At 41.8% G+C, this 25,425-nt stretch overlaps 3 protein-coding genes and 1 pseudogene across 4 annotated transcripts in view; all 4 read right to left on the minus strand.

Moving 5' to 3' along the window:
• Positions 1–551: 551 nt before the first annotated feature.
• On the minus strand, positions 552–3,568 carry LOC146472618 (E3 ubiquitin-protein ligase TRIM71-like; annotated as a pseudogene).
• A 2,834-nt stretch (positions 3,569–6,402) lies between these two features.
• Positions 6,403–25,425, minus strand: part of LOC146472619 (protein SFI1 homolog) — a 97,188-nt gene continuing 78,165 nt past the window's right edge. The window contains exon 33 of the mRNA XM_085119353.1: positions 6,403–6,904. Coding sequence (XP_084975479.1) covers positions 6,794–6,904 — 111 coding nt within the window. The 3' untranslated portion in view covers positions 6,403–6,793. The remainder of the gene's footprint in view (positions 6,905–25,425) is intronic.
• LOC146472620 (uncharacterized) overlaps positions 7,061–25,425 on the minus strand; it is a 38,281-nt gene continuing 19,916 nt past the window's right edge. Inside the window, exons 2-3 of one of the 2 annotated variants that reach the window (XR_014866556.1) lie at positions 7,910–8,487; positions 7,061–7,422 (exon numbers count right to left, since the gene is read on the minus strand). Coding sequence is in view for 1 of the 2 variants with exons in the window: in XM_085119395.1 (XP_084975521.1) it covers positions 7,308–7,422; positions 7,910–8,115 (321 nt within the window). In the remaining variant the exon portion in view is untranslated. Of the gene's footprint in view, positions 7,423–7,909; positions 8,488–25,425 lie in introns of those variants that run through there. The other variant, XM_085119395.1, reaches the window with a different exon arrangement.
• LOC146472621 (E3 ubiquitin-protein ligase TRIM71-like) lies at positions 19,270–21,569 on the minus strand. Its single transcript, XM_085119372.1, has one exon. The coding sequence runs from the start codon at positions 21,521–21,523 to the stop codon at positions 19,283–19,285; it is 2,241 nt and encodes a 746-aa protein (XP_084975498.1). The 5' UTR covers positions 21,524–21,569; the 3' UTR covers positions 19,270–19,282.

A 25,425-nucleotide genomic window follows, 5' to 3' on the forward strand; every position in this document is an offset into this window, starting at 1 on the left:
CCCGGGTCTAGATCATACGGAAAATTACGATCCGTAATTGACCCGGCGTCACATACATATTAGGACCGTACAAATGGTTTCTGTCTCTAAACGAAAGGTAAAAAGGAAAGGATTAAAGCCCGGGGATTATAAAAAGCATTCGTTAGACAAATGTCGTTTTCTCCTGTACTTCATTCAGACTGCAAGAAATGCAATTCTATCTGGTGGTTACTTATTGCCTCACTATATCTCTGTATCTATCTATTTGGTAGCCTGCGAGCAAGCTCTCTTGGGGGTGGGGGGCGGGAGGGGGAAAGAGGATCCACCTCCAAGAGAGCTTGCTCGCAGGCTATCTATTTTGGGGGAACTGGCGAAGCTGGAGGTTATCACTGTTAAAAGATTGTAGGCTATACGCACCACACAGTCAAAAATGGCCCGAGTATAAGCTGGAAACAGCTTCTTGTTTGAATTAAGTTCGGCTCATGAAAAGTTCGGCGTCTGAACTGGGCCTTACATTACCAAGCAAAGTCGATTCATGGTCTGTTGTCTTTATTTACAAAGTAATCAATCGTCCAAATAGACAATGAAATAAGTACATCCTGACGCACCATTTTCTGACAACAATCATTGTTTGTGGGTAAAATATAATTTATTTACAGTCCAATTCCTTTGCGCCTTTACAAACTTGTAGTAGAATACAAATACAATTTGACCTCACAATGGACAGTGGTGAAATAACTTCAACGAAAAACAGGATGTTACAAACTTTTAAATACAAACACTAAAATAAGATCATTTATTTAAAAAGATATTTATTATTTTAGGCTGTAAGCTTCATCTGAAAAAATTAATTGACCTGCTCTGGTTTGCATATACGAAGCAGCCAATGTTTCACCGTGCGATAAGCAGAGCCACTAGTGATACGCACAGGCGCATTGACCGGCAGGAAATTTTGTAAAACAAAATATCCAACATGGTGAACGAAGAGAAGACATTACGTGACGAGGAGATACCGTTACTTGTTATGAGGAGTTTGTCATGAAGGAGTTAGTTTGTGAAGGAATGCAAAATGAAAACAGTAATACTTCTGCTACTTTCAGGCAATGCACTGGTGGCAGGGACATCTTTTCATTTCAAGCTCTTCTTTGCAAGCCATCCTAACGCTCTTAATTACAAATTCTTGGTGACATAAAAAAAGAGAAAGAAGCTGCTACTACTAAATTTAACGGGTTCAGCTAAACGCAGCGATAACTCTCTCTATATATATATATGTGTGTGTGTGTTCAATCAAATAGACAAAGGTAATTCTCTAATCGACTAATGCACATTATAATATGATTTCTATTCAAATATCTGAATTCGGTGATTGTACATGTCACACACAACTATCCTACCATCAGTAAGTACTGCAGTAGAGCTTGGTCCATCAAACTCACCAGTCTCACTGCCGAGTCCTCCAAATTTTGTTATAAACTTTCCACTCAGATCGAACACCTGAAGTCATTACCAAAATCAGGAACAATCAGTTGTCCTACCTTGTCAACTGACAAGCAACGCGGTCCATAGAAATCTCCGTCTCCCTTCCCCTTCTTTCCAAATTTATATAAGAAGTCACCCTCACCAGTGAAAACTTGATACAATGATACAATGATCAGCCACGTCTGATACTATTAGCTTGCTTTCCTTCTGTATACAGTGATAAGGTGCTGTTAAAGTGCCCTCTCCACCAAATTTACGTAACAGCTGGCCACTGGGAGAGAAGATCTTAATTAAGTTGTTTTTTGAATCAGCAACAATAATGTTACCATCATTATCTACAGACAAACCCCAGGGAAAATGAAGCTGGTGATCACGATTTCCCTCACCACCAAACTGACTGAGGTATTCCCCCTGCCCATTGAACATTTGCACTCGGTTGTTAAAGCTGTCAGCCACGATAATGTTTCCATTATTAAGAAAAACTATCCCACGAGGATCGTCAAATTCCCCTTCTTGATCACCCTTACGGTCAAAAGACCTTAGGTAAGTTCCATCAATATTAAATACCTGAACCCTATTGTTATCTTCATCAGTCACAGCAATTTCGTTACGTTCATTCACTGTGACTCCCCAAGGACAATCAAACAATCCGGCTAACGAACCTTCTCGTCCAAAAGATAACACAGGTCTGTATTGTCTGGTTTTGATTTTAACAGTGAAAGGACTGTCACGAACATGTTCTCCATTTACCATCACTGATGCTTGGCATGTTCCAGCTTCTTTGGCAAAATAGCTGATATTGTAGGTGCCATCTTTGTTATCCTGTACATTCACTTCTGTGGTACAGTCATGGCCCTGATCATTTCTTATTTCCATTGTTACGCAGTCAAATTCTTCGTAACATTGTTCCTCCTCAGCGTTTCGTGTTGTCAAAAAAAGCTGTGCTTCAAGACCAACAGTTGCTTCGCTGATTCCTTTTCCTTCCGCACTTGATTGATGCGCCTTAGTTTTGCTGATAAATGTTTTGACAAATCCAATCCCTTCAGAGATTGCTTTCTCCATTAGCTCAATGTTTTCCACGAAAAAAAGGCAACCCGGATCTTCAAAATCACATTCAATTTGTTCTCCAGTATTACTGATGCTTTCCAGGGAACTTTCGTCCAACTGTACAATTTCAGCGCTTGTGCTTCGGTTAAGAAGAGTTTCAGTTTTTTCGATTGCTGTCTCTATCCGCTGTAATTCATTTTCCACCACGCACTGTTCTATATACAGACGCTTTGCTGATTCTTTTCCTTTGTTTTCAACTTCTCTAAAAAACTCCTCTTTCTTCGCTTCAATGACTTCCTTCATATTGTCAGCAAATATCTGCGCGTTTTGCTTAACGCTAGCGACCTGTCTTTGAATTTTAGTTCGCTCATCTTGAAGTTTAGAGAGTTTATTTCTCTTCTGAAGCGCCTCTTGTTTCTGAGATTCAATCACGCATTTTACTCGTAGCTTTCGTTCATTAGCAGCTTCTGCCAGTGGCGCCTTAACGTGACCGTCGTGAAGTGTTACAACACAAGTGTTGCAGATAGGAACTTTGCAATCCTTGCAAAAATACTTCAGCTCTTCGTTCTCGTGATGATCATTTTGGCAAAATGCTGGTCACTTTAATACATCTTCAACGTCTTGATGTTGAAAGTCTTTAAGAGCGAGCACGCGGTGTTCTTTGTTCGCTCGGAATATGTTGTGCCCCAATATGCAGACCTCGCACCAGAAGACACAACACTGAAAACAGTAAAAACACTGCGCACTTCTTTTGTCGCAGTTTCCACATTTTACGCCGGTAGAGTTACATTCTTGAATGGCCAACACATCCAATAAGCTGTTCAATCGAAAGTTGGTGGGCAACTGGTCAGGAGTTCCGCTCCCAGCGATTCTGAATTCGCTACGACATTCAGGGCAGCTGATCTGTCCAACTCTGCCGCTTGTTCGTTGAAGCTTGTTCAAACAATGAAGGCAATAGCTGTGTAAGCACGGCAGAACTTTTGGATCAGTGAACGTGTCTCCACACACAGAACAAGATAGTTACCTCTTCGTGAAGGTTAAAAAGTAAGGTTTCCGGATCCATTACTAGCGTCGTAAGAAAGCGAAGGTTTAGTTGAATACAATATGCATGGTGGTCTTGTGATCAGGTAATAATACCGACCAATCACGAAGTGTAGTTTTGACATGTTTTGGCTAAGTCTGAGTTCTGAGAATGATTCCAAAAATATTCAAGATTTCTAAGAATTGAGATCACAAAAGCTTGACCTACAACTGATTTTAAGAAGCAGACGACAGGATCCTTCGGGATGATCTTACGACTAAATAACTGACCTTTAAAGGTTTAACTAACAAGGAAAACAATTTACACCGCTTTAATATTACGATCTGTTGTATTCATATTATTATAAATCCCTATATAGCACACCCAACTACTTTTAATAACATATGCGATTTTATTAGTGTTTCAGTGCACTTAAAATTTTCAAAAGTGTGAAGGTTGCAGTGGAGGTGATGAAAAATGACAAAATAAGATCTATCGTGATTTTTCATGTTCATGCATCATGGAGATGAAGGAGCGATGTACGGTGATATGCTGTTGGTGGGTTGCTGTAAGAGGTTCCCTTGATCGTTTTTGAGATTATGGTCTTCAGACAGATCCTTTCACAAAATTATTAAAAGATTGGGTGAACGACCGAGGGGCTTAAAATAGCATGGATTGTTTGAATTGCCTTTAATTTAAGGGTGGGGGTAAAGGGGCAAATTTTGTCTTTCAATTCACGGAGGAAATTTCAGGCGGTTATCGAGATGGAAAAGATTAGATTCTATGCTTTGTCGCTTTGGCCTTCTCTTCCCTCGAACGTCTGTCGAAATTGAAACAACCACAGCCCTGAACATAGATCCATCGTCCACACAAAGTTGTGCCACCTCTCCCCCCAATTCTTGGTAATACATTTGTATATGATCGTTGCAAGCAAAGTTTCGGGTCGTCCCGGAACCGATAACAGACCGGTTACCGAGATCTCCCTTCATGAATAACTAATTTAAATTTCACTTCTTGTAAATACGTATGCGATTGTAAACCCGAAATAAACACGGGCGCATATTTTTTTGGTCTCGTCTCGGGTTGGGTAGTCTGGTTATATGAGGAAAAGTTGTCTGCCCTACCTGCCGAGACGAGAACTTGTTTCCAAATAGTGTATACCCAAAAATCTTCCTGCCACCCACTGGGGTCAGAAAAGCCGGGACTAATAAAATATGAAGCCCTGAGACTTCTTCGAAACACCTCCTCTGCAAAATTATTCTATTACAACATCATCCATTTCAAAACGCACTTTTGGGCTAGAGGCTGCCCTCACAATCTCATTGAAGAAATAACCTCTGATTTTCACTGATTTTTTACAACAAAACGATAAAGTGCGAAACAAAATTCTTTCTTTTGTCACAACTTACCACCCGACGTTGCATGCCTAACCTCAAAAACATCTTGAGGAGCAAATGACTTTTAATTCAAAACCAACCTTTGCTTCGAGAAATATTCTGAAGGACATACTCTTATTTCATACAAAAAAAAAAAACCGTCAAAAAAGCAAAAGTCACATTTCATACCACCATACCACGTTAATATGAGTCGCGTCTGGCCTATCACCACTCCCGACGTAACTAATCGAACCAAATCGAACGTTCGATTAATCGAACTTAATTAAACCCAATCGAAACCAATCACGCGATTGGGTTCGATTGAGTTCGATAATCGAACACAATCGAACCCTCACAAAAAAATGGGCTAATCGAACCAAATCGAACGTTCCAATGGATTCGATTAGGTTCGATTGAGATCGATGGGTTCCATTGAGTTCGCGGATTGGGTTTGATTTTGCAGCAGTGAATATATATTTTTCTGGTTGGATTCCCCCGGTCCGATTGTTAGTTAAAAATGGTGGTCGGAGTATGAGAACACACACTGTTTTGGGGATGACTCCAGCAACAAAAATTGATTTATTTTCCGTTTTGACGAATCCATGGACCGGACAGTGTCATTCAACATTCAACACTGCCACGTGAAGCTCCAAGCCTGTATCGGCTACGTGGATCTGGAAATACGTGCATTTGAACAATGATTTTACAGTAAACTCACTGTATTTTCTATTCCCAATGGTTATTTCAATAAAGTGATTATTAATTATTGTTATTAATTTTTACTTATATACATATGCTAAGACAGTCCCGCCGCTGAACTGGCATATTTTAAGTGATTTTTATATCGTTCGATTAGGTTCGATTGGGTTCGGAAATCGAACTCAATCGAACTCTCACACAAATTTTTTGGTTCGATTGTGTTCGATTTCCGAACTAATCGAACCCAATCGTTCGATTAAGTTCGATTGGGTTCGATTAGTTCGATTACCGAACTGTTCGATTAGTTACGTCGGGCACCACTTTATTTACTAATAACATTTATCGGAACATTTTTCGATTCATCTTCGGTGGAAAATGAAGTGCGATCCCGTACATACATTCTTGATGCTTTGTCTTCAAATTTTACGGCTTACAAAACGCCCACAACCTCCTACATTATGCATGCTGCAATGCATGCCGCGCGCTTCCACGACTCGTGGCCGCCATTTTGTTTCAAAGGTTTTATTTATGCAAAATTGCATAAATTACTGTGTGACGTCAACGGACGACATTATAACGCTCGGAATTCAGACGTCTCTCTCTCCTGCGCCCCCTGTAAGTTAGGGGGAGGAGACGGCTAACATTTCAGACTAGCGGGAATTGAAAAGTTCAAATGCTTGGAGGGTTGCCGCCCCCATGAGGGGAGAGGGGGTGGAAAGGGGGTATATTGAAGGTTTCAATTGAGCGGCGCATAACAACTATTTAATACCACACAAGTAATGCAGTAATGATCGACCGGACTAACTTTTACAGAGTTTTTAATACCTTTCACTTTTGCCTTCGTCTCTTAGAAAATTAAACGGTGAAGCGTCCGGTGCTGAGTTTTGTCTGTTCCGGCTGTACAACACTCTGCTGTGTAATGTCTTTTTATCTTAGAATGCCAGAACAAACAGAACACAGGAACGTACTACTAAGTACTTTCAATTTAACGGTTTCATTCACAGTCTTCGACAAACGTACGTGCAGTTTATATTACCCACTGCTGGGAGTCTGGTACCTAATTTAGTCACATTCTGTTGCTTGATACTGTAGTGACAAGTCAGCCATGAAACCATTCACCCGCCGGGTCTCGTGCAGTACAAACTGATTCTTTTACAACCCAATGACGTTGATGTGTGTGAGATTGGTCCGGCTATCGCAATCCAGTTTTTTGAATGAGTTGTCTGGTGCTAGCTGCTACTTCTTCAACAAGTTGTCGAGTTTGTTTTATTCTTTCAGCCATCTTGTTTACTTCCTCGGTTAACTAGGAAACAACAAACACACAAAATGTCTAATGAGTATGCTTGCTTTATTAGGCCGTGTCTTCGTCCACAGACCGAGTAAAAAATATACCAGGATATTGCCGAAATGACGGGCGTTTAGCGAATCTTAGGTATAAGTATCTTTGAATTGATAAGCTCTCAAATTTCACCCTCTGATGGGTTGGCGTTAGCGATCGACAAATTTTTTATTGGCTGTAATGAAAAAACTCTGACAACATTTAGCAGAAGCTAAAAGACGTTCCACTGAATTCATTTACCAATCAATGTCAATGACTTCACCGCCACTTCCCACGATCACACAGAAGCAGTCACAGTAGTAGACTTTCCAAACAACAGAATATATGTGTCTAAGCACCGTATGTTCAAAGTTTCATTCTATTTACCTCATCCAAACTTGCTCAGTTTTTGTAATAGCTCCTCGTCCTCATAGTTCGGACCCAGCTCCTCTCTCTGCTCTTGAACCCAAATGAAAAACTGATCTCGCTGCCTCTTCTTATGACTAACAAAACAAGCAAAATTTGGTTCTACATTCAGTTGACAGGTACACGCCGTCAGAAAATCAACAGGCATCAAGCAGCTCTTTTGGTTGGTAAACAACGCAACAACAACACTACAATTCAATATCGGACTGTTTTTTCAGCACAGTTAGTTAAACAGAGCTAAAGGACGAGAGAGCGGGAACGAAGTGACACAGCAGTATGCAAGCAGGTCTTTGTTTGGACCGAGTCAGAATAACCCTTTTCAAGAGTTTGAAATTGTGATTCTCCGCACTGATTGACTCAAATATAAATTTTACTTGGTGCCAGGAACGTCTTGCCAGAGTTGAGTTTAGGCAGTATAGAAAGTAAATCTCAAAAATTATCATGAACACGAAAATCCGCCAAGATAAGAGACGGAAAATAAATCTTTGTGCAGTTACAAACCTCACATTCTTGCCAAACCAGAGCTAATCTAAACACACATAAAAGAATGATAACTGTACTTACTTATACGCTGCTTTCAAATCTTGAAATTCTTGCAGTGTATTCTTCATGGCGGCAATCCGGCTCTGGAGATCTCCCTCCTCTCTTAGCTGACTCTTTTCAGGCTCATCTTTCATATTCCTCAGTCCAAATCCATCCTCCCCCAGTTCCCCTTCAGAATGTCCCTCGTCTCTTTCCTCCCCTTCCCCCATTATCTCCCCCATCCTCATCCTTTGTTCACCATTCCGTTCTCTTATCTTTTCCTCTCTTTCATCTTCTCTTCTTAGCCTCTACTCGATGTGAAGGTGGCTGGAGAAGACGTCTCAAGTTTTTGACTGTCTAGGGAGGTACGAGGAGTGGACGCGAGATGCGTCGAGTTGGAATTACCCACCACCACACCCTGAGGTAAAGAGTCATGTAGTGAGGATGCCTTTGAGCGAGAAGGCAGGGTAAAGGACGACAGAGGCAATATCGTCTCTCTCTCTCTTGTTTTTTATTTTGTTTTGTGTTGTCAAGCGCTTCAATGACAGATGTTTGAACAGGTTTTGCTGCTGTCTCGCACATACCCTGCTGCTTGCTGTTGGTTACGACTTTTGTTAAATCTGAAAAGAACCAGCAATGTAATCAGCTGAGGGATTGATTGTTCACTTTCCTCGCTAGAGTTTGCGATTTTCTGTTTGAATTTCTTAGTCAATCAAAACAAGTAAGCGTCAAGTAAGGCGTGCACAGAAACAACCAAAGTCAGTAAAATGGCAACTTAATTGGCCGCCATTGTAGAAACACGTGGAGAAAAAGTTGGCAGATTAAACAACTATAGCAATTATGGACATTTGACATTTGAACTGGTTGGCCTTTTTGAAAAAAAAACATACTACAAAACTGTGGCTTCTTACCGTATGCATCTTTCCCAGTCTTCTTCGATGTTTCTGCAACAACCAAAGATTCCTCCAGTGAAGAAGAAGGGAACACGATTGACTCCTCTCGAGCACGGTTCCTCTGGTGGGAATGAATATTGTTCCTTGTTTGATAACACGGCTGCGGTTGGGTGAGGCAAGGTTTTGTCTCATCTTCGCCTTTAGTTGTAACAAGCGTGGATGGTGCACTCGGCGGAAAATTTGTTACCATGGTTATTTGGGTGACGTTAAAGGGGTCCCTTTAGTAATCAGGTTTACCTGGTCTCAGATGCTCGTTGAAGGCTTCTGAAAAGATTCTGTGGGTAAAACTGGAAAGAAACGGTGCATTAAGGTGGGTGAAGTGTATGCTGCCTGTTACTATACCGTCATGAAATTTAGAATCGTGTGTAGGTCATAGACAATGTAAACTATGATTGCTAATTGATGGTGAGTGCGGAAATAGAATACAATTGCGGACGACTTGAAACCGAAGGGTTCATCAGTTTTAGTTGGGATGGGCCCTCCTTTGTTTGTTAAAGGGAAAGCTAAAAAATGTTAAAAACATTATGTTTCAAACTCTAAATCCCAGTTTTAGGGCAATTCTATCTATGACCATCTTTCCGGTGCTACACGCAGACACGATGTTTTTTTAAACTTTTGAAAAATGCTTGTGGGAGCTTCATCTCTCACCAAACAGTATGAGCCTATGTTTTGTCTCTTGCGACGTTGACACACGGAATTGACTTGGATATGACAACACCTGCTTCCAAACTCTCAAGCCTTTTCCTTTGTTTTGACACACTATCTTTCGTATTGGTTTTGAAAAGGAGGATTCTTCGACAGTTAAATCCAAATAAAATTCGTTCAGTGAATTTGAGAACGTATCCGCGCGAGAGTGCAGGCGATCTGCTCTGATTAAGCACTTTGATAACCTCTACACACAGACGAGGTTGGACGCCATAATAATGGACGAGCTTGATGGCGTTGAATCTCTGAACGACGGAGGAGACATCAAGAATAAAATCCTTTTCTCAGTTTTGGTGGTAAGTGAAATCAAGTCTACCGTTCAGGTTCTTTGTAGTTCTTTGAGAAGTGTTTTTTACAAACAAGTGTTTCTGTAGCGGCGTTAGCTCCGTTGTCGGAGAGATCCGTGAAACTCAAAGAAAACTAAATGACTCACAGGTTCCACAAGGCTGAGAGGTTTATTGTGCCAACTCTTACAGCAATCCTGTGTAGAAGGACGTGTTGGGGCGAACGCTCTAGTAGGTTCTGAGTTAAACAGCAATAGTTGATCCCGTGGTTCCCGTCGAATTTCTGTGAGCCTTATGGAAAATTACATACGTTTTCGTGGTGTAAAAGCTAAGGACACGTGACCACTAGCGGAAAATCCTTGTGACGTGTTGCGGTTACAATAGGCGAAATATCTAAAAATACTACGAAACAAACTAAGGCACGCGGGTGCCGTTACACTGCTTCCCTAAATGTTTCTTCATTTACTTATAAACGTAGTGACTTATAAAAATGCTAAATAAAATCAAATATACGTCGATTAGGAAGCCTATTGGTAAAACTAAATATCAATCATTATAAATATTAATCAGTTCTCATGGTCCTCTTTTGCCAAGAGTAGGACAAGCTTGAGCGCTGGTCGCTCGAAGAATTTTCTGTCTCCGTCTTTGGCGGTCATTATCTGTACTTTTCTGACAAGCTGGTCGCTGCTTGGATACGCTCGGGTGACTACAGCTAAGGGCCATTGATTTCTTGGAGATTCGTTGTCGCAGACTAGTACGACGTCTCCTTCTTTGATATTTCTTTTAGGTGTAGTCCATTTCTGGCGTTTTTGGAGTTGGGCACAGTATTCCTTCTGCCAGCGCAGCCAGAGTTGGTTAGCGAGGTACTGAGCTCTTCGCCAACGTTTGCGGGAATACTGGTCCGCTGACTCAAATTTTCCAGGCGGGGGCAGCACAACTTGGGTCTTGAGTGTCAGTAGGTGGTTCGGGGTCAGTGGTTCTGAAGCTAATGGATCTGACAGGTTCTCTACTGTTAGGGGACGGCAGTTGACGATACTCTCGGCTTCAGTCATAAGCGTACGTAGAGCTTCATCATCAAGCTGGGTACCATGTTCTAACAGCAGTGATGATAGGACTGATCTTGTGGTGCGTATTTGGCGTTCCCAAATACCTCCCATATGTGAAGCATGGGGAGTATTCAGATTGAAGTCAATCCAGTCGCAGTCTTGAGAAGACAGGTATTCTTTAACGGGTGTCGTGTCCAGTTCTTTGAGTGCAGCTGCGAGTTCGTTCTTTGCACCAACGAAGTTTGTTCCTTGGTCGGATCTAAGCTCACGGACTTTTCCTCTGCGGCTGATGAAACGTCTGAGTGCGTCAAGGAACGAATCTGTTGACATGGCGTTAAGGGTCTCCAAGTGTATCGCACGTGAGGACAGACAGGTAAATATGAGACCCCATCGTTTAAGCTCTTTTCGTCCTTCTTTAATGTAGAAAGGGCCGAAAACATCCATTCCAGTGTAGGTGAATGGAGCACTTGGTGTGACACACTCTGGGGGTAAGGGCGCCATCTGTTGATCTTGACTGCGGCCTCGTAATTTACGACACAGTACACACTTGGCGATGATGTGGGAAATCAAAGAACGGCCATTGATAATGTGGTATCCAGCTTGGCGGATAGCGTTGTGCGTCATGCCATAACCTTGGTGGTGCTGCTTCCCATGATGGAACTGGCGTATCAGGAGAACTGTCACGTGACCATTTTTAGGCATGACGATGGGATGCTTGATTGCATAAGGAGTGGTCGCATTCCTGAGTCGGCCGCCAACTCGAAGTAGGCCTTCTTTGTCGATGAATGGATCTAGCTTGTGAAGATTGCTGCTGAGCCTGACAACGCTGTTTCTTTTGCGCGCACTGTGGCGATCTTGAAATTGGTTATCGTTGCCTTCAAGCTTACTAAGGGTGTTGATCTCTTGTTTATAGTGGTAATGTTGAGTTGATCTCAGAACTAAGTTCTCAGCTTGTGAAAGCTCTGTCACTGTGGGGGGTCCTTCTGTCGGACGCCAGTTATGCTTCTTGTTGGGTCTTAATCTTTCAATTGCTCTCTGAACTTGAACAATGCATCGTTTGACACGGTTGAACGAGGAGAAATGATTGAAGCGATCAGGTTCCAATATGTTCTGTCCGGTATAAAGGGTCTTTGTCTTTGTGGCTAGTGTCAATGCTGAATCCTTTCTGATTTCAATGTCTGATGGTAGTAGAGGACAAGCAGGCTGTGGGTGAAGTGGAAGTGGATCTTGTTGCCATAGAAACTTTGGTCCGTTGAACCAGTGGTCGTTCTGTAGTAACTCCTTTGGGGTTAAACCGCGAGAAGCTTCATCGGCTGGAATTTCCTTCCCGGGGACATGGAACCACTCTCTTGGGGAGCTTCGGTCTCTGATATGCTGTACGCGGTTGCCAACGTACACATGGAAGCGACGTGCGTCATTGTTGTCACCTATAACGATCTCAGAGTCGGTGTAGTAATAACAACGGATGTCTTCAATGTCAAGTTCACTCTTGAGCATTGTAGCTACGTTGACTGAGATAACGGCTGCTGTTAGCTCTAAGCGTGGTATAGATATAGGCTTGAGTGGTGCGACTCTGGATTTCGCCATGAGGAAGGTAACATGAACCTGATTCTTCTGGTTGATTATGCGTAGATATGAGACTTGGCCCACACCGGTGTCGCTTGCATCTGAGAAGCTATGGATCTCAGCACGAACAGGTTGGCCAAAACCTGCCGGTTTAAGACAGCGTGGGAACGTGAGCGTCTGAAGGAGAGGCAGCTCTGTCCGCCATTTCTCCCATAGTGGTAGAATATCCTCTGGTACTGGGTCGTCCCAGTTGATGTTCTGACGACAGAGTGCTTGTAGTATCTGTTTGCCGACTAATATGACGGGCGATACAGCTCCCAGGGGGTCGTAAACTGAACTTATGGTAGACAGGATCCCACGTCGGGTTGCAGGTTTGTCTTTCAATTCAATGCGAAATCCGAAGGTGTCCGATTCAATGCACCAGTACGTACCAAGGGACCTCTGGACTGGCATAGAGTCGTGTCTAAGGTCTATGTCCTTAAGATCTTTGGCGCGGTCATCAGCAGGTAGAGCCACAAGAACTTCCTTGCGGTTACTTGCGAACTTGTGGAGGCGCAGATTGTTGCTTGCACACAAGGCTTGTGTATCTTTGATCAGACTAAGGGCTTGTTCTACTGTAGGTACAGATTTAAGACCATCATCTACGTAGAAATCTCTGCGGAGAAAATCTGACGCCTGGTCTCCAAACTCTTTCCTGTGAGTTTCCGCTGTTTTATGTAGACAGAAGTTTGCTACTCCTGGGGATGAGGCTGCACCGAAGAGGTGTACGTTCATTCGGTATTCAACGATTGGGCTTGAAAGGTCATTATTTTCAAACCACAGAAACCGGAGAAAGTCCTTATCGTCACAATTGACGTAGAAGCTGTGGAACATTTGTTCAATGTCACAGGTGAAGGCCACTTCTTCTTTACGGAATCGCGTTAGTACTCCAATGAGGGAGTTGAGTTGGTCTGGTCCTTGGAGAAGATGCTTGTTCAGCGACTCGTTTTCGAAGACAGCACTGCAGTCAAACACTACTCGAATTTGATCAGGCTTTCGCGGATGGTAAACATTGAAGTGAGGAAGGTACCAAACTTTACCTTCTGCTGTGTTCAGTTGATCTGCGGGGACTCGGCTAGCGTGACCATTATCAAGTGTCTTCTTCATAAAGGCTAAGTAATCCGACTTTAACTTGACGTCGTTCAAGAGCTTTCTCTTGAGAGACAAGAGTCTTTTCAGACAGTATTTACGGTTGTTTGGTAGGGTGATAGCATCTGTTTTGAAAGGTAGCGGTGCCTCCCAGTTTCCATTTGTATTCTTGTGTAGGCCTTTGGTAAGTATTTCTCTGAAGCGTTTGTCTTCTATAGACTCGGCTTGCTCAGTTCCACGAATCTTGCGACTGTGGTGAATCTCACTGTAGTCAAGTTCTATCATTTCGCGTACTTGTTTCGGACTTGTCATTTCCTTAGAAGATAATGTAGGGCTGATGAAAGGGTGTGTTCCAGGTGTTTCTATTGCGCGGTTTAGGAGCGTTTCCCTTTCCACAATCACTCGATTTACTGAGGCTGGTGTTGGTTGTGAGGGCTGATTCTTGCATACACGCCCAATTATTGTCCAGCCGAACTTGTACTGCTCTGCCCAGGGTTCATCCTCTTGACCGGATATGACGTTCATTGGTTGGAAAGCCGCTGGAACATTTCGGCCGATGAGCAGGCCTATATCAACATCGGGGCGGTGCTGTATCTTGTCTGCAATGTGAGATAAATGTGTCCATTGACTGGCTACTCGGGGCGTGGCAATATCCTCGTGAGAAGCAGGAATGTACTCTTGTGAGTACGCGAACGGGATTTAGATTGGTGTATACTCATTGTCCATGTCTTGAATGAACAATCCAGCTACTTTCTTGGTTCTAATCGTGTTTGAGCCGACGATCGTGTTAACTTGTAGGTCGACTTCGGGTGCATCAACTTCCAGTTGATCTAGTAAGGTGTCGGAGATGAACACATCGGTGGATTGGTCATCTAGGACTGCATATGTGGTTAATTCTTTATTCGGGTTCGAGTGATGACTAACTTTCACCAGGACGATTCTAGCACACGACCGACCGGATTCCTCCCTCCCGCAGACTTGCGTGCAAGTTGTGGACGAATTCTCATTATCTGACGGCTTGGTGTCAATATGCATTGCTGTGAGGTGCCTTTTCTGGCAAATGTCGCATTTTGGTGGGTTGTGGTCGCACTTTTCGGCGAAATGCTTGTCTGAAGCCATGCACTTAAAAAATTCTTTTCTCTCGTCTAAACTTAGATCACGGAACTTCTGGCATTCATTTATTTTCCGGTGAGCACGTGCTCGACTCTTCTTGTCAGTTTTTCTTGCGTCTAAGTAACAAGAAATGGAACGGACTTACTTGTTTTCCTCGGTTGACTGACCAAGTGTTTCCAGGGATGGACTTGCTGCCTTTAGTCTCTGACCTTTCACTGCTGGGTGCTGTAGGTCCTCAACTTCGGGTAGAAGTTCTTACGGCGTCAGCTCCGTTGTCGGAGAGATCCGTGAAACTCAAAGAAAACTAAATGACTCACAGGTTCCACAAGGCTGAGAGGTTTATTGTGCCAACTCTTACAGCAATCCTGTGTAGAAGGACGTGTTGGGGCGAACGCTCTAGTAGGTTCTGAGTTAAACAGCAATAGTTGATCCCGTGGTTCCCGTCGAATTTCTGTGAGCCTTATGGAAAATTACATACGTTTTCGTGGTGTAAAAGCTAAGGACACGTGACCACTAGCGGAAAATCCTTGTGACGTGTTGCGGTTACAATAGGCGAAATATCTAAAAATACCACGAAACAAACTAAGGCACGCGGGTGCCGTTACAGTTTCAGTTGATTCCTTCTTAAACCTTGCTATCTCGAGTCTCTACCTATCTTGAATATAAACTCATTTCCTTGGATACTGTAGTAAAGGGATTCGCTACAGGCTGTCTGGTCTTGAACTATGCTTTCTCGAATGATTGGCGAGACTGCTCGAGTTTACTGTTGATAGTTTTTCGACAAATCTAGACGTTGTATGGAGACAGGCAAGTTTTGCTTGTCTTCATACAAACGACTGTAAACAATCATGAACTTATAGAACCAAATCTTAACATAACTCTTTTTACTAATTTTAAGATGCTCTTTCCAGTGATGTCAATGGTTTTTTGTCAGCCAGCCGCAATCAAAATTTTAAATTCCCGAGAAAAAGGTCTATTAATTCTTTAAGCAACTGCTGGAAGATTAATTATTACGACATTAATATACAGGCATGCAATAAAGCAAGAAATAAGGTGGAACAACAGTTTGATTACTGAACTGGGCTCTTTCATCGGCTATTTAGCATTCTATGAATATCCCATAAGGCGATTGAACACAAAAGAAAGATATTAATGTAACAATTATTTAAACAATTAGATTATTCTCTCTCGATTTGTAAGCGTGATAGTTGATAAGGGCGAAGCCCGAATCAACAATTCGCCCTCATCAACCATCAGGCATACTAATCGAGAGCGAATAATCTAATTGCTTAAGTATAAATCTAATATATAGTCGTTCAAAACTTAACAACAAATCCTCCTCACAGACACTTCGAAAACGCGAAGAAGCGCCCGCCATTTTGTTGACAACCGCACGCTGTTAGGCTACTCATTCTACTCACTATCTACAACGGAATAGATAGTGAGTAGTGTGGCCAATAGGAGAACAACATTCGTGATAGAATGCTAGTAGATTTACAGTTAAAATGAATAGAAAGAGCGAGGTATTGTTGTATTTTATTTCGTTGCCCCGAACTGCGCGGGAAACTGAACTGAACTGAACTATGTCAGCGTCTTAGCCGGGGCACCCAACAGTTCACTTCGGTGGATATCTGCTCGGATGGCCTTAATCGACTCAGAAATTCAGATTTAGTTATTAACCAAATCTCGAGTTTTATTCGACAAAATGACAACTCAACATTACGTAACACTGGAAACTAGTTCGACCAGTTCCTTTCATTTTCTAAGGGACAAATATCTCCATAAAATATAAAGTAAGGTCAGGTAGCAATTTCATTAAGCAAACAACAGCTCATAAATTCGGGAAAAAAGATTCGGTTTCCTAATGTGACGTTCTGCGATTTAAATTCTCAGCTAAAGCGTGCGAATAGATCATCCTGTATTATAGCTCAAGTCAATATGTCTTTCAAAGGCCGCCAAACGATCTGGGAACACAGGAAATAACATTTTACGTCTTTTGCTTTGATGTTCTCGTTGGGTGCCCTGTTTTAGGAAAGCTCCTTTTTTTACAGTCGACACCAAAACGATAGTCCTCAGTTTGAAATGTCTCTACTGTGGAAAGTCGTTTACGGAAACCTCTGCAATCTTATAGATAAACATCTCTGTTTTCGATTGTTTTAGTGGGGATAGGGTTAAAGTTAGGGTTAGGGTAAGGCCTACTGATTGGTCTTAAGCCGGGGCCTAAGTTAGACTCTGTTTAAATAACTGACCCTTTTAGTTTAGATCAACCTTTGACGGACGTTTTTACTTGGTGCCACACCGCTTAAGAAAAGCTATCATCCACCTGCATCAGCCCTTCATCATTTAGTTAGAATTGTAAAGGCCTTTTTTTTTACAGGCGAACGCGACCACGAACGGGAAACGCGGCGTTTGCATTGGATTGCGTTTAAGCAATTTGTATGAATCCGTTTATACCAAAGGCAACCACGAACGAGGCTGGAAATTGGTTCGTGCGGAAGGTCGCACGATTGCCTCTGGCGATGGTCGCACGAAGTATTTCTTGGGAACCAATCAGTTCGTTTGTTTTCGTGTAACTCGGACCGGGTTTCACGCCGTATGCGTTAAAAAATCGACTTTGTTGAGCACTGGTTGTGAACATGTCGGACAAATCTAAGGCCGTAGAGATTTTAAAAGACGCAGAGAAAAGGAAAAATGCGTGGAAACGTATTACACAGCCCAAACTACCCGGTTCTGTATGAACGGTTGTTCATGCGAAGTTACCAGCGGAAAGTCGCAATGGCCGCATGTTACTCGCAGTTACGTCCACTACCGTTGGTGCTGTACTGTATGGGCAATGATAGACTGCTAGCATCTCTTTCGGGATAGTTAAGCGGGAGAGCTTAAAGAGTAACATGAGCTGGATGAAACTGGGGCTGACCCCTCGGCTCCTTCGCTCCAAGTCGGTCCTCTTCCCCCGGCTGCATGACAGCTCGCCCGCTCAACTATTTAGAAATGGACTGCTTACAGTATACCATAGATGTCTCCATTTGGACTAATTACCACGGCATAACACACTCCACTTGTGCTTGTGGTGGATCTCATGTTAGATGTTAATGCATTTCTGCCTTTAACTCATTTATAACGAGTAATAACAACTGTGAGCTGCAAAAACAAGTGCGGCCCTAACACCTTTCTTTCCCTGCACTTGAATGGTTTGTCTAGCCCGGTGACTGTTAATCAGATCGCTCCCTTTAGCAATCAATCGGTGCGTGGGGACGACTATCATCTCTGCTTTTCTCTTTAGCCTCAGGTTTGTTACTTGTTACTCACAGGGTTTTTTTGTTTATTTATATATTATAATTCACAAAGGTTTCCCATCACTGTGAATGTACCTTACCTTTTCAATTCAATTCAATTCAATTTATTTGCCATTAACAAAAAAAATACAACATAAATACATTATAGACGACACACAATATTCTTACTATTACAATATTCATACTTGACTATTTACAATATTAAATGTGTTAAAGGCTAGGAAGCCTATATAGAAGCCGGGGGCTTATTAACTATAGGCTTCCTAGAACTATTGGATAAACCATTGAAGTTAAGGGTACTGATTGAAATTTCCAATTAAATTTTTTTTTTAAAAGAAGAAAAGGAAAAAAAAAAAAAAAAAGGAAAGGAAGAAAAGAAAGAAAAGGTAAAGAAAAGGTGTGTAGCTCAACAAAGAGTCAATTTAACTTAGATAGAAGGAATTATACCTTACCACTGAGACAAAGTCGATTCATGTTTTCTTATCTTAGTTTAGAAAGTAATCAATAGTCGAAATAGATGCCATTTAATGAGTTAATCCTGACGCACCATCAGTTCTGACAACAAAGATTGATCATGGGTAAAATATAATTTATTCACAGTTCAATTCCTTTGCGCGTTTACAAACTTGTAGTCAGAGTATAAACGCAATTACTTGAGTTCACAATGGATAGTACTGAAGTAGCTTCAATGAATAAACAAGACGTTACAAATTGTTTAAATACAAATACTAAAATAAGATCATTTATGTAAAAAGATATTTGTTGTTATTTTAGGCTATGAATATGCTATGTGTAAGCTTCCTCTCAAAAAACTAAATTTCTCTAAAGGCTGGTTTGCATATACGAAGCAGACTATGGTCCACCGTGCGATAAACAGTCACTAGTGATACGTACAGGCACATTGACCGGCAGGAAATGTTGTAAAAACAAAAATTGAGTTCAACATGGTGAACTTTTGAGGAGTTTTCATGAAGGAGTTAATTTGATCAAATATGAAGAAACGGAAAATGCAAAGAGTCTTGTAACATTGCTGCTTCTTTCCAGCAAGGTGGAAGGGACAACTTTTCATTTCAAGCTCATTTTTGCAACCCAGCCTAAACTCCTCAATTACAAAATTCTTGATTATGTAAAAAAAGAGAAAGAAGCTGCTACTCTGAAGTTAACGGATTCAGTTAAAGGCAGCGATAACTCTATACATATAATGAATGATTACATAAATCAAATAGACAAAGGTAATTATCTAATCGAATAATTAACAATTATTTCACGAGCGCGCGTTGAATATGAGATGATAGATATAGCCATACACTTTATAATATGATTCCTATTCAAATATCTGAATACGGTCATTGCAGCCGCCACACACAACTATCCTACCATCAGTGAGTACTGCAGTAGAGAATGGTCCAGTAAACTCACCAATCTCACTGCCGGGTCCTCCAAATTTTGTTATAAAATTTCCGCTCAGATCGAACACCTGAATTCTGTCATTACCAAAATCAGAAACAATCAGTTGTCCTGCCTTGTCAACTGACAAGCAATGCGGTAAATTGAATTCCCCGTCTCCCTTCCCCCTCTTTCCAAATGTATATAAAAAGTCACCCTCACCAGTGAAAACTTTAATACTATGATCAGCGTGGTCTGATACTATTAGATTGTTGCCCTTCTGTATACAGTGACACGGAATTACTAAAGAGTGCTCTCCACCAAATTTACGTAACAGCTGGCCATTAGGAGAGAAAATCTTAATTAGCCTGTGATTTGAATCAGTAACAATAATGTTACCATCACTGTCTACAGACAAACCCACGGGAAAATCAAGTTGGTGATCAAGATTTCCCTCACCACCAAACTGACTGAGGTATTCCCCCTGCCCATTGAACATTTGCACTCGGTTGTTAAACTGGTCAGCCACAACAATGTTTCCATTATTAAGAAAAGCTATCCCAGTTGGACAGTCAAATTCCCCGTCTTGATCACCCTCCCCACCAAAAGACCTCAAGTAAGTTCCATCAATACTAAATACCTGGAGCCTATTGTTACTTTTATCAGTCACAGCAATTTCGTTACGTTCATTCACTGTCACTCCCCAAGGTGTATTAAACATTCCAACAGATGAACCTTTTCGTCCAAAAGATAACACAGGCCTGTATTGTCTGGTTTTGATTTGAACAGTGAAAGGACTGTCACGAACATGTTCTCCATTTACCATCACTGATGCTTGGCATGTTCCAGTTTCTTTGGCAAAATAGCTGATATTGTAGGTGCCATCTTTGTTATCCTGTATATTCACTTCTGTCGTACAGTCATGGCCCTGATCATTTCTTATTTCCATTGTTACGCAGTCAAACTCTTCGTAACATTGTTTCTCCTCAGCGTTTCGTGTTGTTAAAACGAGCTGTGCTTCAAGACCAACAGTTGCTTCGCTGATTCCTTTTCCTTCGGCACTTGATTGGTGCGCCTTAGTTTTGCTGATAAATGTTTTGACAGATCCGATCCGTTCATAGCTTGCTTTCTCCATTAGGTCAATGTTTCCCACGAAAAAAAGACAACCCGGATCTTCAAAATCACATTCAACTGGTTCTCCAGCATTACTGATGCTTTCCAGGGAACTTTCGTCCAACTGTACAAGTTCAGCGCTTGTGCTTCGGTTAGCAAGCGTTTCAATGTTTTCGATTGCTGTCTCTATCCTCTGTAATTCATTTTCCACCACGCACTGTTCCATATCCAGACGCTTCACTGATTCTTTCCCTTTGTTTTCAACTTCTCTAAAAAACTCCTGTTTCTTCGCTTCGATGACTTTCATCATGTTGTCAGCAAATATCTGCGCGTTTTGCTTGACGCTAGCGACCTGTCTTTGAATTTTAGTTCGCTCATCTTGTAGTTTGGAGAGTTTACTTTTCTTCCGAATCGCTTTTTGTTTGTGAGATTCAATCACGCATTTTACGCGTAGCTTTCGTTCATTAGCAGCTTCTGCCAGTGGTGCCTTAGCATGACCGTCGTGAAGTGTTACAACACAAGTGTTGCAAATAGGAACTTTGCAATCCTTACAAAAGAACTTCAGCTCTTCGTTTTCGTGATGTTCCTTCTGGCAAAATGCTGGTCGCTTTATCACATCTTCAATGTCTTGATGTTGAAAGTCTTTAAGAGCGAGCACGCGATGTTCTTTGTTCGCTCGGATTATGTTGTGCCCCAAAATGCAGTCCTCGCACCAAAACACTGAACACTGAAAACAGTAAAAACACTGCGCGCTTCTTTTCTCGCAGTTTCCACATTTTACGCCGGTAGAGTTACATTCTTGAATGGCCAACACATCCAATAAGCTGTTCAATCGAAAGTTGGTGGGCAACTGGTCAGGAGTTCCGCTCCCAGCGATTCTGAATTCCCCACGACATTCAGGGCAGCTGATCTGTCCAACTCTGCCGCTTGTTCGTTGAAGCTTGTTCAAACAATGAAGGCAATAGCTGTGTAAGCACGGCAGAACTTTTGGATCAGTGAACGTGTCTCCACACACAGAACAAGATACCTCTTTGTGAAGATTATGAAGTAAGGTTTTGAGATCCATGACTAGCGTCGCAAAACGGTGAAGATTTAGTTGAATACAATATGCATTGTGGTCTTGTGATCATATGACAAAACCGACCAATCACGGAGTGTAGTTTTGGTTTACCTTAAAATTTGGAATCCGGAATCCGGAATCCGGAATAGTTAAAAAAAAATGAAAATTCGTCGACATGAAAATTTCAACGAAGGTTAAAGCCACTTGGCAAACAGTTTTTATGGCTCTTGAAAAATTATAATATCAGTCAGGATCCCAGTGAAATTTTCAAAAGTTTGCCTAAGATTTCTATTGCTGCAGTTACAGTGTAAGCCTATGGCGTTAGTATTCTAAGGCAGTCCCTTTTAAAGCGTAAAACTTTAAAACACACTAGAATGACACCTATCTATGTATTTTAAAATCAAATACACGGAATTCGTAAATCAGAAAAGACTTTCTTTTCTTTCTTTTTTCTTTTTCTGTGTAACTTGCCGTATGCTGATTGGCTAATGAGTAGGGGATTTTCGTTCTTTCGGAAGAGCTAGGGGCGAGAGATGTGTACGATTGGTGGTATTTTGACAGGTACAGAAGGCAGCAAATTAACGCATTCACGATGGTGACGATGGAAAGATATCTTTTCATGTGTCATAACATTGTGACTAACGTATATTACGGCTCAACGATTTTTTTGGGCATTAGGGTGGAAATGGGGCTTAAAATATTCAGACTTATTACCTCTAAATCAAAACCAATAGATCTACGGCTTCCAAGGTACCTGGAATTAGAGGATATAAAAAAATTTGTTATCTACATCCTGCTATTGTGATCACTAAATTATGGGAAATCGTTCACGGGCTCCTGAAATTATTACTGTATTTCAAAAAAGGCCATCGACACAAAACGTTTCCTTTGTACCGGCAGCTCGACAATCTTTTGTAAAAAGGTGGATAAATGAATACATGCATACATGACTGAACGTAGGAGTGTATGCCGGCAGGCATGACAGAACCACGAGCGAGTGAGTGAGTGAGCGAAGGAACGAATGAATGAATGAATGAATGAATGAACGAACGAACGGACGGACGGACGGATGAGTTAATAAATGAATAAATAATTTTGCCCGCTGCCTATCCAGCGTCGGTGCCAATTCCAAGCTGTTTTTTTTATTAGATGAAATCGAAGTCACCCCCCATACCGAGTTGTTTCAATACTTTTAATATTATTATGCAAAGACAGTGATCAGTCTTGCGAAGAGTTGATGAGTGATAAACTCAACACTGACTCTTTTCTCTAGTTACCTTTCAGTGTCTCTCTTCGTTCTATGGGGAGGAGGAATCGTTAACGAGTAGGAAGAGGTGTGGGGGTATTTAAGAGTAGGTTTGAAGATTGGGGACCTTTATTCCAAATGAGTGGCTCAACTGCCTCAGCAATTGAAATCTAAGGCAAACTTTTGAAATCCTGCCTGATATTACAATTTTTCAAGAGCTATAAAAACTGTTTCCCAAGTGACTTTAACCTTCGTTGAAATTTTCATGTCGACGAATTTTCATTTTTTTATTTTATTCTGGATTCTGGATTCCTGGTTTTATGTAAACCATAGTTTTGAGATGTTTTGGCTAAATCTGAGTTCTGAGAATGATTCCAAAAATATTCAAGATTTCCAAGAATTGAGTGTTGGAAACGAGTAGGGACTGGAACTAGTCAAATTCGCACGTGATCATTTGTAATCAGATTTCTCGGAAAGATTCTTGTTTTGAGTGTGACTCTCGAAGGAACTCTGGAACTATTACTTCTAAATGTAGCGGGATTTATCTTGTACGTCGGGAATAGCGGAATTCTCTCTCAAGGAATGTTATCATGTAATCTTCGAGTTTATCAAGTATTAAAGAGTTTGGTCAAGTACAACATTTTGGTGCCGAGACCCGGGAGTGAAAGCAAGGAGAACAGAGCACGTGTTTTGTGATCTTCGCCATGTCGGATGTCAAAAAGAAAATTCTGGAGCGCTCAGGGTTCAGAGTTCACGTTCGTAAAGTTATGAACGAAGTCAAGGAGTTACTCAACAAAGGTGATGTGGAAAGCGTCCAACTGAAGCTGAAATCGCAAAAGATTAACCTGGAAAAATATCAGAAGGAAATTGCATCGCTTGACCAAGAAATCGCAGAATTATTGCAAGCCGACGCAATCGAAAACGAAATCCTGGAGCGCTGCGAGTTCAACGCGTCGTTACAAGAAACGATCTTACTGATAACCTCATGTTTGTCGTCTCCTAAGCAGGAAGCGAATGATGTCGAAGAAACGGTGACATTGCCATCGACGAGTCCGCAAGGATCTTTCCCTGCTCAAAATGGCGCGAAGGGCACAAACAAGGCAAAGCTACCGAAGCTCACGTTACCTAAGTCTACAGGGGATACCACAAAATGGACAACATATTGGGACAGCTTCTCATCCGCAATTCACACGAGTGAGGAGCTGAATGAAGTCGACAAATTTCAGTATTTGAAATCATTATTGGAGGGCGCTGCAGCCGAAACCATTTCTGGTTTACCTCTCACAAGCTCAAATTACAACCATGCGGTCGATCTCCTAAACAAGCGGTTCGGAAGCAAACAAGTTATCATCTCTAAGCACATCGAGATGTTAATGCAGCTACCAAACGTGAGTGATACTGGTGAGCTTAAACAATTGCGGCAATTGTTGGACAAAACAGAGTCGGCTGTTCGAAGTTTGCAAGGAATTGGAATTTCCATTGACACGTATGGAACATTCCTAACCTCCGTGATCATGGCGAAAATTCCCCAAGAGTTCCGTTTAATTTTGAGTCGTGGTATGAGCGACGAGTGGGACCTCGACACATTAATAAAGTCGTTTGCAGAGGAGTTACAGATACGAGAAAGGTGTGCTCTGGGTCCAGTGACAGATCAGTCGAAAATGAGAGAAAAACGAGAGTTTGGATATGGATTACGGTTCGGTCAAAACAAGAGACCCCCCACATCGTCGACACTTGTTTCATACAACGACAGGCCTCAACAACATAAGGAAATGTGGTGTACTTTTTGCAGTGGACCGCACCCTTCGGCGAGATGCGCTGTTGTTACGGAGCCAGAAGCGAAGAAAAGAATTCTCCGCCAAAAGGGGCGATGTTTTGGTTGTTTGAGGAGTGGTCATGTGAGCCGAGATTGCCAAGCGAGATGTCATCGTTGTGGCGGGAAACATCATGTATCGCTATGCGGCGTGCAAAGCTTTTCACCACAGTTCACGCAAGCAAGAAGAACCAATCAGGAACAAAGTGTGAGTACAAATTTGTATTTCACTCAAGTTGTTAAGAGTAATTCTGTTTTGCTGCAAACTGCCAGAGCGAGGGTCGGAAATCCTAATGGAGAAAATTCTTGCCATGTGAGGGTTTTATTTGATTCATGTTCTCATAGGTCTTACATAAGTACACGGTTGAGGAGCAAGTTAGGCCTGCCCTCATTTGGAAATGAAACTGTTCTGATTAAAACGTTTGGAAACAATGAAGCCTCGTTGGAGAAATGTGACATTGTTCAGTTTGCACTGGAATGCCAAGATCAGCTGAAAGTGTTTGTCAATGCTTATGAAGTTGAACTGATTTGTGGACCCATAGCCAACCAGACCATTGACATTGCACAGCAAAATTACCCTCATCTACAAGGCTTACCCCTTGCTGACTATTCCCGTGGGGATTTAGATCTTGAAGTAGATATTATGATTGGCGCTGATTATTACTGGTCCATTGTCCAGCCTTAACACCATTGATCTTTGACATTCTCCTACGATTTCGTCTCCACAGAGTTGCATTGATTGGTGACTTGGAGAAAGCATTTTTAAATGTTGAAGTGGATCCTGAACAGAGGAATTTGTTAAGGTTCTTGAGCATAAATGACATCAGTTCCTCGAATCCGGAAGTCATT

Source organism: Pavona decussata, unplaced genomic scaffold (assembly GCF_977016875.1).
Source record: "Pavona decussata unplaced genomic scaffold, jaPavDecu1.1 SCAFFOLD_98, whole genome shotgun sequence".
Classification (NCBI taxonomy): Eukaryota; Metazoa; Cnidaria; class Anthozoa; order Scleractinia; family Agariciidae; genus Pavona; species Pavona decussata.

Bases quoted from the DNA above. Each gene is read 5' to 3' on its own strand.
- LOC146472621 (XM_085119372.1), bottom strand. From the start codon at position 21,523: ATGGATCTCAAAACCTTACTTCATAATCTTCACAAAGAGGTATCTTGT.